Genomic DNA, 13,552 nt, shown 5'->3' with positions numbered 1-13,552 from the left:
TAAAACGTACTTAAAAGGCTTGAATGGATTTGGGGGGTGGGGGTGGCACGCAAAAGAAAGTAGTTTTAATACCTGGCGAGCCTCCCCAAGAGGGACATTTCGTAATGGGAGCAGCAAGCCAAAAAGGCCACCTTCTGTAGTTGCCACCTGTTTCGATGGGGAAGGGCATCAGCAGATGATTTAAGACAAGGGTAGCCAGAGTGGTGCCCTCCAGATGTTGCTGGACTCCAACTCCCATCATCCCTGATTATTGGCCCTGATGGCAGTTGGAGCCCAGCAACATCTGTCAAGTACCATGTTGCCTACCCCTGATCTAAGAGAACCCTTCCCCAACCTGGCGCCCTCAAGATGTTTTGAACTACAGCACCCATCATGCTGGCTGGGACTGATAGGAGTTATCCAAAACATCTGGAAGGCACCAGGTTGTGGAAGACTGCCTTAGAGCATACATTGATTGGTAAGGAAGTAGACACTCCTTCAAGTACCTGGGACCCAAGTCGGTTACAGCCTCCAGCTTGCAACAAATTATAATAACCCTTTAAAAGTCTAACCCTAACATGATGGGAGAATACAGCAGCATAGAAGCCACCGATTAATTCCCTTCTCATCATCAGCTGTCTGATGCCTCTAAGAAGATGGAAATTAACACCCCTTTCTGAAGGCCATGAGAGAGATGCTCTAGCAAGTCTGCTCTGGGAGGACATTCAGCAGCCCAGGGGAACCCACATGGAGGTCTTGCCTCTTGCAGAGGCTTTTCTTTTCCCTCTCTTTCGCTCTCTCTCCTGCTCCCCCTTTTCATTTGGTGAGGCTATTCTGTTTTCCCAGAACTGCTGGGCCTACACACCATACGTTTAAAGCACATTTAAATTGCAGCCCCCCCGCCTCTGTACAAATCCCGGGAGCTGAAGTTTACCCCTCACAGAGCTACAATTCCCAGCACCCCTTTAAAAAACTACAGTTCCCAATATTCCTCAGGGGGTGAATGTGCTTTAAATGTAGGGTGTGTACACAGCCTGTTTTAATAAGCCTACCTCTTGCATCCGTGCGCAAACGCCTGTCATCGCCCAAGATGGCACTGGGAGCATCTGTTACACATACAGCTTTTTAAACCAAGGATGGGGAGCCTATTGCCCTCCAGGTGTTATTGGATCCAACTCTCGTCAGCGCCAGCCCATATAGCCAATGATCAGGGATGAAGGGAGTTGTAGTCCAGCAACATCTGGAGGGTTACAGGTTCCCCATCCTTGATCCATCCAAAGCTTTGCTCTGGATCTTACCACTTGAAGTGTGCTGGGTGGGCATTCGAAAGAGGCCTTCCTGATGGTGGTGCCCAGGCTCTGGAACTCTGCTTCGGGAAGTCTGCTTAGCTTTCTCCTCGGTGGTGTTGAGATGCCAGGTAAAAGGCAGCTTTTTGGCTGTGCTTTTGGCCTGAGTAATAGTTTAGTGTCCATCTTTTCTACGCTTGTATGTTGAGCTGTTACATTGTGTTAAATTTTGCCTTTAAAAAAAAATGGTTGTACTGTCTTGTTTTACTAATTTTTAATTGTTAGATGCCCTGTGGGGGTAGAGGAGGTTCTCAACCGTAGGCAGAAAGATATGGTATAGATATTTTAATAAATTGCATCTCACATTACCAAGAGTATGCTTAATTCTTAAGAGCCCCTGCTGTTATCTCCCACAATACATCTATGGGCTTGCTCAGACATGATGAGAGGTTTCCTTATCAGGTGCCGTTCTCTCTCACACACTTAACAGTTCTTTTTTCTTACTTATTTATTGTATTTATATGCTGCCCCATAGCCAAAGCTCTCTGGGCGGTTTACAATAACTAAAAACATTAAAAACAAATATCCAAATTTAAAAACACATTTTTAAAAACAATTTAGAACGTATACACGTTACAAGGGCAAATGAGGCAAGATCAAATGCACCTTCCCTGTGTGGGGCTGCATAGACTACAGATGCTCACCCATAAACTCACCGAGTTTCTCCCCCCCCCCAATTTCTTAATATAATAGAAGATACAGCATCAGTTTCTTGAAGCAACATTGGAAGTGTGCCCAAAGGAGCTCAACCCTGTGACTTCAGCAAAGTCCCAGCTTATTTTGCATAATCTGTGCTGTCTCCAGCAAGCTACAGGGAGGTGCTACACGGTGCTTGGCAACTCTTCTCTCTGATTCACCCCCTTTCTGACCTCTTAAGATTTTACTAGGCACTGGATCACATTTTGCTTGGCATCATAAGGAGTAGAAACGTACCTTATAAAGCTGAGATTCTGAGGGTGCTGATTCTAGTGCCAAATTCCATGCTGGTGAAAGCCCAGGGTTGTGTCCATTGCTAGTCCTACTCAGAGTAGACCCATTGAATTTGATGGGCATGGCTAACAGGTTTATTAATTTCAATGGGTCTGCTCTGAGTAGAACTTACTTGGATCCAGCCCTCAAAATATAACACCCATCAAGGCAGTGGAGATAAAAGGATCCTATTTCTGTTTGGGGCTGTGACCTCCTGAAAGAGCCCATGGACATACGCCTGCCAAAATTCAGGCTAGATCTGCTTCTCTGACCTAAAACTTGCTTCCTTGTCATGTCATTATGCCCAGAAACTCGAAATAACCTCCTGAATGTTGACTTTACTTTTTAGAAACCTTCATTCAAAACTACAGCGTTTTGTACAGTCCTTTAAAAAGGCATCTTGTTGGTGATACAAGGCCCAGCCGCATTCACTCTCAACACGTCGTTAGAGAAATTTTCACCGATACGTTTCACAAAGTCATGTTGAAGAGCGACAAGGTAACACTTGTACAGTGCACGATCCATGCTTTCTGGGGTCCAGCGGTTGGGTTGGTTGGTTGCTTCTCAACTGCCTCAGTGGATGGTTCTCTGGTTTACATCTGAAAGAGATGAGCACATTCTGGGGAATGGCAGCTGCATCTGAAGATGTCCTAAAATGTAATTGGGAAGGGAAGTAGCTCCATCTTGTTGGAAGTGGGGCAAGAGCAACTCCTGTTTTGTTCTTTTGTCTATGTTCCAGAAGGGAGATAGAGTTAGGGTCTTCCAGATGGATAGGCTTGTTTACCTTTACTTGTGATGCTCTGACTGACTTCCTTCCAGCCATTAGAATGTTACGTCTTTAGGGAAGCTTGCCTGCCCCTCCTCCTTCTGCCCTTCCCACTTCTTTCTTCTCCGACTGTCCAGGAGAGAGGAGACACCTTTTGTCTCTGCTCTCTCTCCTAGCCATGAGGGCAACTCCCACACCTGGGTGTTACGCCTCCAACTTAGTTAAGCTAGAACTAAGTTTGCCTTTCTATCTACAATGTATTTCTATAAATAAAGTAGCTTTTCTTATTTTTACCAAGTCTCCAGTCTCAGTGATGCAGATGCAGGGCAAAAGCCTGCTTTCTTAGGCAAACGCACGCACACGCTGGCACACTCGCCTTTCAACATCCGCTGTTACTCTCTGCTGCTGTTGTGCTGCTTTAAACCAAATTTGGCAACGCAAACACGCAGCAACACATGTAATGTGCCCTGTCGTTGCACAAGGAGAGGCTACAGTCCTTTTTGGGTATGTTGGTTGCATGCAAACCCTACAAGCAAGTGGGGAGAAGCGCACTAAACTCCACCGCTGGGGTCACCAGTCCTGTCACCCTCCAGAGATATGTCTCTTGTGTTTGTAGAGATTCCCGTGCAATGTAGAACCCTGATTACTCAGGGTAGAGGAGGTTCCCGCTTCACACAGTTGCCCTCCACAACTTGGAGTGCCAGCAGTGATGGTGATACCAGGGAGAAGGTGTTGCTTAGCATAGTTGTCTACACTTGTGTGTAAGGGTTACATGCAAGCAGCACATCCACGTAGGGCTTATGTGGGGTAGTGGTTAAGAGTGGCAGACTGGGACTGTGGAGACTCAGGACTGAATCTCCACCCAGGCATGAAGTTCACTGGGTGACCTTGGGCTAGTCGCTCAGCCTAGCCTACCTCACACGGTTGTTGTGATAATAACTGGTTGCAAGGGAAGGAGGGAAACTTGTATGCTGCCCTGAGGAATTAGGAGGGAGGTTGGAACACAACTGTAATCACAACAAAATGTCTCTAGAGTTCACGAGGCTTCTCCTGGAGTAAGTGACTAATATTTCTCACGCTCAGTCTTCCCGTGACTCCAGTCATGGCTCTTTCTCACCCGAGTGTCTTGAACTGCAGCTTAAAAAGTGGCTCTGAAGTCACAGTGTATTGCTTTGTGTCTGACCTTGAAAGACACTGCAAGTGCAGCTAAAGTTGCTCCGCATTTCTCTGTCCAACAGGGCACTTCCAAATCTGTGGTATGCACAACTGTGGGAAGCAGAGAGTTGCAACTTAGGGAAGTGGCTTACATAACCTCTAATGCCACATACTTGGTATCATTTAACATAGCTTAGCTGCCCCTTAACCCCCTCTGGTAGCTTGAAGGGCCCCAAAAGGACAGATTTTTGTCTACCCAACATCTCAGCATTCGTCTGGGAGTTGAAGTGAGAATTCCCTTCTGCAAGCATACTCCTAAGTAGAACACAAGGAAGGCCCTAATGAACTTTGCCCATTGACTTTATCAAATATGTGGGAAAATGGGGTGTGCCTTCTCCCCTCCCTTTAAATACTATTTTAGCATTGGGTAAGAACATCTGTGCTTCAGTGAAGGAAAAGCCCAACATCTAACCTGTCTTTCCCCCCCACCAAAATTGCCTTTCAGGACATCTTGTTGTTGTATTACGCCCCGTGGTGTGGCTTCTGCATGTCTCTCAATCACATCTTCATCCAGCTCGCTCGGGTTTTGCCTGCTGATAACTTCCTTGTGGCCAGGTAAGTGAGGATTTCCCCCCTTCTCTCTCTCTCTTACGTTTAGCTGCACTTGGAACTACATACATCATCCTTCCCCAACCTGGTGCCTTCCAGATGTTTTGGACTACAACTCCCATCAGCTCCAGCCTGGGGCTGACCAGAGTTTTAGTCCAAAGCATCTGGAAGACAGCAGCAAGCTGGGGAAGACTGATGTTTGCTCTGAGCCAAAGTGTAACCCAAACTTTCCATGGCTGTGATTGGTTGTGCAAGTTAGGGAATGATATTTTTTATTCTGTGAGCCTTAAGGGGGTTTGAGGAACTAGGTAGAGCAAGGAACTCTCATCTGCAGACTCAGGGAAGTCCTTATCCACCAGCCCCATTTGCTTCTGAAGTTTTACTAAGCCGCTGTCTGAACAGCGAACTGTTGCGAACTACAACTTGCAACAGGCATGGCCAGCGGCCAGAGATTGTCGGAGTTGTAGTTCAGCAACATTTGGAGGGCCACAGACTCCCCATGCCTGCTATGCAGAAACCAAACCTAAACCTTATAATGAAGCACTCATATGAAAAGAGAGAGAATTCTACAGCCATCCAGTTCCAGCTCTTTACCTAAAAGCTGGAAGCCAAACAAAATGCACACGGTCAAGACTGAGTTTCAAACCCAGTTTTTAGTACAGCATGGATGGTCAGCAAGGTGGTGCGGGAGCTGCTATTCAACGGAGAGAACTGAGCCATCTCTCTGGGCGCATGCAAGTGTGTGGGCAAGAGGCTGGAGCTCAAATTTCGATGCTGCGCTAGAGGAAATTGTCCCATAAATGATGTTATTTTAACAAGAAGAAACTGCAATGTCAATCTCTGTTGCTTTGCCCCCATCGCTTTGGATTGGCCTGGTTCACACATGACACTAAGTTGTGGCTTGCTTAGCCAATCGTGGTCTGTTTTAACATGCACATGCAGCCAGGTAGGCTTACCATAGTTTTGTTTTTGTGGCAGCAAACCACAATGTGAAGCCATGCTTAGTTGGGATTGTTTTAACTATGGTTTGGCATTATGTCCAGACCCAGCAGCCTTGCTTGGCCGTAGTTTGTTTGGCCACTCCAACCCAGATGCTTAACAAGCTACTGAGGCAAGAGCTGTGGAAAACCAACAAAGCTTTGGGGAAACAACTCATAGCATTGAACAAACTATGGTTAGAATAAACCATGGGTTAGTGTTACATGCGAACAGAGCCACTGAGTGAAGTTGGTATTGTCAAGCATGCATTCTTGGTCAGTTTTCCAGATGAGGCTGGAGAGAAGTTTCCTGGTACGAATGTCCAGACTGCCTGGGCTTTCAAACCACACCTTGAACTGTGCCTGGTTGGTTTCTGTTGGCCACTGCAAAGTTTGGTGTATTCTCTGTCCTGCTTCAAATCTTTCCTCCTCCCCTGTACAACCTGCCCTGTGAAATCACTCTGGTATTAAAAAGGTTGTTGGCAATTCATTCTTAGTTGGTAGGATCTTTGAGAGCTTGAGGTTAGGATGACCCTGGGATTCTTCCGACCTCTTGAGTAGCTCTTGAGGCTTGATTGCATGTCACACAGCTATATGACTCAAGGGTGATTGCTGGGCAGATTATACAGATGTATATTTTAAGCTCTGCCCTTTCAGAAACTGCTCAACAGTTAATTAAATGTGTGATCTGATCCCCCCCCTGAAGTTTAGCTTGTTCACCCACCTTATTTCCCAGATAAATAACAAGGTCATCTCTCTTTTTTGGTTTTAGTTTTTTGCTTACATGAATTTACCAAGTTCATTCTGTTGCAAGCTCCTCTCTGCTTGCCCTTAAAGTAAGCATATTGCTTTTCTTCTTTTCCTAGTTTGAAGTCCGGTTATTTCCATAGTTTCCAGGCACGAGATTTGTTTTTAAATTTCTTTCTGACTTTTCCAGTGGTGGCTGAGGGTCATGCATCCCAGATTTATGAATTTAGACTAGTAATGTGTGCCATAAGAACGGAATTAATCATGAGAAGCTCCAGTGAGTCTCAAAGCGTCCACTCACGGAGGAGGCATCCACTGCATCTCTGCGTGAGTCACTGCTCTTTTGAGTACCTCCATCCAGTCCTCCTCTTCTTTGCATTGCAGAAATACCTGTCATTATGTGACCTTATAGGAGCAGGACATTAAAATGGTAATGCAGGAAGACAGTGTGATAAACTGGATATTCATACTTCCATGTCCATTTCTGCTAGGGAAATGGTTTTGCAGAAACAGACTGCTTTACATGCAGGAAGGTGGTATTACTCTGCTAACACAGGCTGGATGCCTCCTAGATTTAGGTATTCAAATAAAGGCCTCTGGAGCTGGATAGCGAGGCATTTATTGGCAGAGTATCAAATGCAGCCTTTATTTTACTTAAAACGATTTCTAATTCACCCTTCATCACAATGTGATATCAGGGTGAGGTACAGTTGCAAGAAAAAAGAAAAGAAATGCAACCACAGTAAAACCAGAGCCCATAGGCAAGAAAACAATAATGACACGGGCACTTTCAGACCCAGGCCAGCTAATCGAACCCTCACAAAGGCTTGCCAGAAAAGGTCGGTGTTCAGCTGGTACTGAAAATTCAACAGCGTTGATGCCAGTCTTCTCCAACCTAGTGGCCTCGCGATTCTTTGGGCTACAACATCCATCAGCCCCAGCCAGCAAATGCATCTAACACATGCTATTACTGAGGTGGAAGGAGACAATGGCAGAGTTAGGGTCTGCTAAGCAAGAGAAACATTTGGCAGAATGTAGTAAACCTCGTAATTCTGTTGATTTGTGTTTTAAGGTAATGGGTAGTCAAAGAAAACAGCTGTCCCTTCCCTCTTCAGTTCCCCAGCTTTATACAGTGGAGGTATGGAATATGTATTTGAAGAAGATGGCAGCTTAGCCTTGAAGTGATGTTACCAGCCATTGCAATTCCATCCAGAGCTAAGAACTTGTACCTGAGTTTGCTTATTTCCTCCCTCCCTGCATAACCATTTTAGTTTTGTGTCATGTCTTTTTAGACTCTGTTTTGCCCACGGCAGGGTAGGGAGAAGTTAATTTCTGTCAGCTACTCTGGGAGCCAAAAATAAATAAATGCTTATGCACCTCAGAAGAAGATGTCTAGACTCGGCAAATCAGAAGCACAAAGTTGAATAGCTGGGGAATCCCAAATCAGTGGCTGTTACGAGGCATACCAATCGCCACAATCCATTTTCATCTTCATTACAGGGATGATAAAACACTGAATCAGCACAGAAATGGGAGGACTTGCCTGTGGCACTGTGGCCAGAATATTCCCCTCGCTTGTCCTTAACAGTAGAAACAGGGCTAGAGCAAAAAGCCAATGTCAGGAATTTCCCCCCATCACATACCTTTTGTGTTGCATCTGTTGTTTGTGGACTGGGCTAAACATACACATTTTAGTGACTGGCAGCAATGCAGAATCTTTTGATTATGTGGTTTACGTAATAAGGGCAAACCACTTTCTGGGACTCAAATTAAGGAGCAGCTGAGTGTCATACAGTTGAACTGGTTTCAAATGCTTCAGGTGGTACACTTAATGGCGACCCCAGTTGTTAAAGATCTGGCAGCCCACATCCTTCCCAGCTTTGAGATTCTGGTAATTGGAGGCTCTTGGGAGGCACAAGCATTGTGTAATCTTTCATTTGCAGGTGTGCGAGGCATCGCAGATGGGCTAAAGACAGGATGGGAAGGAAATTGTGGTGAAGAGGGGAGTGCAGTTTGGCAGAAGCAGCCACTTTTCATCTGGTCTCTGCCGACGTTAAGGAAAATACACTGAAGTGTCTACCTAGATCATATCTTTGCCTGCACAAATTGTCAATCAATCAGTCAGAACTTTATTGCATATAGCCAAAGGCCTTAACAATGTATACAAAGTGTTGCTTAAAAGACCCTTCTTACTCAAAGCTCTTATTAAAATGAAATATCCGTCAAAAGGCTAAACACCCAGTCCTTAAAGATAAAATTTTATACTGCATAATTCTTAATTGACTTACATAACTAAGATGACTTGTCCTGTTCATTGGAGAGGATGCTCATCAGTGGGGGATGTCCAATCACATGTGGCAGACTCGTAACCAAATAGTTAACTTTTGGCTGGCTCTGTGTGAGGAAGTTCCTAAAATTGCAAGACACGTTTGCAGCCAAACCCCAAATTGTCCCTCTTCGTGATGAACCTGAAACATTTATTACATAAATTAATAGTGTGTGGTTGCAGCCAGTCAGAAAATAGCCCTGCACTGAAAGTCAGCTTCGGCAAGCTCTGTGAAGCTCATGGTACAAAGGAGGCTGCAGGGTTTCTTTTGCTGAGAGCCTCACTCAACAAAATCTTCCTTCCCAGGGCCAAAGCAAGAACAAAAAGTTTGACAAAATGTGATATCCATTTATTTCCTTTAGAAACAAACACAGGGACTGTATCAGTCCTGCAGAAACATGTCTCTTTAAAAGGATATTTTGGGACTATCATTTCTGTTCCTTGATTAGGTTTTTTTCTTCTATCATAGTCTTCACTTTGTTGTATCTGCTCAGCCTTTGAAGGGCCATAGACCACTCCAACATGCTGAATTGTACCCTGTAACAACATACTTTTTTGTTTTATTTCTAAGTTGTATTTACATTGTTATATTGAAGAATAGAGGATATGCTGGTCAACTGATTTGTGTTCTTCCATCTCTCAGATGTTTGAGAGCTAACACCTTTAATTTCCTCTGTCAAGGAGTTATGGCCTCTGAATCACGACACTCAACATGTCTGTCAAACCATTGTTCAAAATCTTATACCAAGGGTGATTTGCAATAAACAGTTTAATCCTAATAGATTAATAATCAACAGATGGCTGGATCAAGAATGTACAACGGCTAGGAAAACATGTTCTCACCAGGCCATTAGAGATAGATAATTTCTCCCCTGAGCATCTAGTGTTTTTGTGATCATCTTATAAGGCACTTTTAAAACCAAAAAAGTAGAAGTATGCAAAACTTCAATGGCAACAGCTAGGTCTAGCTGTGTTAGAAAAGGAGTCTTGGTTTTGGGATATTGTTTCCTTTGCTATGAGTGCAGTTAGCTCTTTAATTGTTGGGCAAATGTCTGCAAGAGAATGGTATGCACATTTCAGCAGACATTATGGAACATTTTATGAGAAGAATAACTATCATTCCTTTTGAAACAACTAATTTGCCCCAATCCTCCCCCCCCCATTCCTGTAAATGAGATTAAGAATCATCTTATATCTCTCACTTTGGGTAAGGCTCTGGGAGAAGATATGTCACCACCAGAAATCTGTAAGTATTTCTCTGACTGGTGCACCCCAATACTGGCCAAAGTGTTGACCCAAATTAATAGTACAGGTACATTCCCGGACAGTTGGAAACAGTCTATTGTCTTTCCTATCTACAAGAAAGGAGAGAAGCAGGATCCAAGTAACTATCGGCCAATTCTTCTCTTGGATTCCAAATTATATAGCAAATTCTTGTTAATTAACTTGGAGGACTGGGAGTCTTCTAATCGTGTCATCTGCCCTGAACAGGCCGGTTTCAGAGAAGGACAAGGCACCATTGGTCACTGCTTGACCCTTCATTTTTTCACCCAACAGGGCATTGCAGGCCCCAGAAAACATCTTTATGTCACCTTTGCTGATTTAGCCGCAGCTTTTGACTCCATTGACAGAAACCTACTGTGGTCTGAACGTACCAGTAGTAACGTTGAGAAATGACTTTTGTTTTTGATCAAGGAACTCTACACTAATACAACCACTAGAGTAAGAGTAGAGGTTTCCCCATTAATAAAGGAAGAAACCAAGGGTGCCTTAAGGCTCAGTCATTTTTTAATCTATACCTAAATGTCATAGTTTTTAAATTATCTGGTCCAGATTTCCCCCCCCCCCTTTCAATCAGGTCCAAAAAAGTGTCTTATCTTATCATATGCGGATGACATGATTTTACTATCAGTCATTCACATAGGCCTAAGAAGGCTGTTGTCTAAGCTTAGCAAGTACTGTAACAAAGAAAAGTTGAATATTAACTATGCTAAAACAAAGGTGATGGTGTTTGGAAAAAGACACTCTCATTTCCAGTGGTTATTGATGGTCATCAGATTAAACAATGCCAGGAGTATAAATATCTCGGTGTTTACAGAAAATCTCTCCTGGAAAATACATGTGGAAGTAACCGAAAGAACAACTTTAAAGAACAATTGGAGCTATTCTTGATTTTTTCTGTATGGCAGGTGGCTGTTTAGTTGATCATGTCTTAAATTTTTCCCAGAGTAAAGTGGTTGCTTAGATTCTATATGGTGCAGCTGTTTGGGGTTGGGATGACTCTCAACTAGCCAAATTAGAGGCACTTCAAAATAGTTTCTTGAGAAAACTTTTAATTTTGCCTCCTGGTACCCCTGCAGTATGGATTGGGCAGAGGTTGGCCTTCCCTTCATTAGAACTCATATTAACTATTCTCTGATTAATTTTTGGAGAACTTTAAAAGAGTCCCCTGCCAAGATGTTGCCCAAACTGTTTTGATCAGCAGCTAAAGTGCAAATTCTGGTCCTCAAGATTCCATACTCTACTTCAGTCACAGCGTATATTAGCAGAGGCATTACCTACTTTGAATTCAAAAGAGAGACTTTGAGAATATATATTTTGGCCATAGTGCTTTCTTAGATAGACAGGCCATTATCAATTCTAAATTCTCAAAATGGTATAGGCTTTGTAGGTGTGACCATCAAAGGGCTGCCTATCTGATTAAGCTCACAGCTCCAAAATGCGGGCAAGGTTTTACGGCTGTTCATTTTTAGACTATGCCAATTGCCATGATTGATGGCAGATACTCACAGACCCCTCTGGCTCAACGCCTCTGTATTTGTGGAGCTTCAGAGATTGAAGATCTGCCTCGTTATCTGTTGCTTTGCCCTTTGCACTCTGAGCCATGAGTTAAATTTTTGGATTTTGTCTTAACCTTCTGCATTCTAATCATGTTCTATCTTCTGCCTGACACAGATACATTTGAAAGCCATATGGTCCCTCTTTTCGCCCTGGCAAATTATTTGTGATAATGCACTAAATTGTCATAGGGAGGCTCTGATCTAATATTCCTGTCATCAATTGTTTTGGCTCCATTACTGGTTCTTAACTTTTGAAGCGGTTAAATCTTAATGGATTTTAAATAATGTGGTGTAATCTTAAGGTTAGTTTTGTTATTAGTCATTTTGTCTTTGTATAGCACACATGCCTTAAGTAGTTCTGTGTTCTTCCATTTTTTTCTCTATTTGCAGGGCCTATGGCTCAAGCAGTAAAGTTGACTGACTGATATTGAAGAAGAGGGTTGGTTTTTTTAAAAAAAGGAACATAGGAAACCGCTCTACACTGTATCCCACCATTGGTTCATCTGCTTAGTATTATTTAAAATATTAATGTACCCACCCTGGTCTACATTGTCTGACAGCAACTCTCCAGGTTTTCAGGCAAGCGTCTTACGCCAGCCCTGTTGAAGATGTTGGGGATTGAACCTAGGAATTTTTGCATGCAAAGCATGTGCTCTACATGATCCTCTGTCATCAGTGCATTTCTTTTTGTTTTGCTCTTTTAAATAGGATTGACGTTTCACGGAATGACCTTCCCTGGGAATTCATGACCGACCGCCTACCCAGCATTCTGTTTTTTCCTCATAATCGGTAATGTCATTTCATCTGTGTCTGGGTATGAAAAGATGTTATTTAGATGGATGATTGCCTTAAAGTGAGGGTGGGCAGCCTGTTCCTTGTTGTAGGGCTCATGGGGGTGGCAAGCACAACCAGAGCCCGTGGTGAGCAGGATCCCTCCCTTCCCTCTTTCCCTTCCCCCCTTTTATCTCACCCTCCCTGAACAATGGCTTGCCAGGGGAGGGAGAAATGGCTTTTGCAATGACCTTTTGGAATTAGGCCAAGGCCCACATGCCTTGAGCCACAGACTGCCCACCCCTGCCAAAAAGAGAATGGAAAGGCATAGCCTGTTAGTTTTCCACAGGCACATATGATTAACTTTCCATTCAGGGAAGTGGGCCTTGTGCCAGTCCTCAGAAGATACTGCTTAACAGTACTTGCTCAATGGAAAATACACACACACACACCCCAAACAAAGTCCAAGTCAGCCTCTTCCAGAGAGCAATGGTTTGCAAAGGCTAGGCTTAAATTGCTGATAACCTGAAATAGGCAGCAAATGAGTCTAATTCAGTTTTGTACAAGACACCTGCTTCTGTTGCCATCGCTTTCCTCGTAACACTTAAGCCATAAAGGACTGAGGAAGCTCCATCAACCTTATTCCAGGCATCCTTATCATCACCACCACCCTTGTAAAGTAGGTCAGTATTTTCTTCGCACTGCGTTTGGGGTGGGGCTGAGTCAGAGAGTTAGTGGCTGCCTGAGGTCCTATGTCCTCATAGCAGAGAGGAAGTCTGAAGCGGACACCTCCTGGCTCAGCCTTTTAGTCACTGTGCTTTATTTTTTTAAAAAACAAATTCTAAGCAAGGTCTGCAGAACTTGAACTGCAGGATCAAACCCATTACGATCCCCTTCCTCTTGTTCCATGGGCAAAAGTAGAAACTGGAGGCTTGTTATATACTTTGCTCATGCTGCAGTGGGTTTCCACACACACTCTAACCTGGAGCGCTCAAGGGGGAAAACACTGGCTGTAGTTCATCTACAAGTCAATTAATTTAATTTTTGCTTTTATTGCATCTGAACAA

General features: G+C 43.8%; 1 protein-coding gene across 2 annotated transcripts in view; it reads left to right on the top strand.

The window, feature by feature from the left end:
• The window catches only part of TXNDC11 (thioredoxin domain containing 11), a 55,913-nt gene that overhangs the window by 39,899 nt on the left and 2,462 nt on the right, over positions 1-13,552 (top strand). The window contains exons 9-11 of one of the 2 annotated variants that reach the window (XM_061600239.1): positions 2,644-2,792; positions 4,721-4,830; positions 12,423-12,503. In XM_061600239.1, the coding sequence (XP_061456223.1) occupies positions 2,644-2,792; positions 4,721-4,830; positions 12,423-12,503 (340 nt within the window). Of the gene's footprint in view, positions 1-2,643; positions 2,793-4,720; positions 4,831-12,104; positions 12,285-12,422; positions 12,504-13,552 lie in introns of those variants that run through there. The other variant, XM_061600240.1, reaches the window with a different exon arrangement.

This window comes from Rhineura floridana, chromosome 17 (assembly GCF_030035675.1).
Source record: "Rhineura floridana isolate rRhiFlo1 chromosome 17, rRhiFlo1.hap2, whole genome shotgun sequence".
Taxonomy (NCBI): Eukaryota; Metazoa; Chordata; class Lepidosauria; order Squamata; family Rhineuridae; genus Rhineura; species Rhineura floridana.
This window is presented reverse-complemented; position numbering and strand designations above follow the sequence as displayed.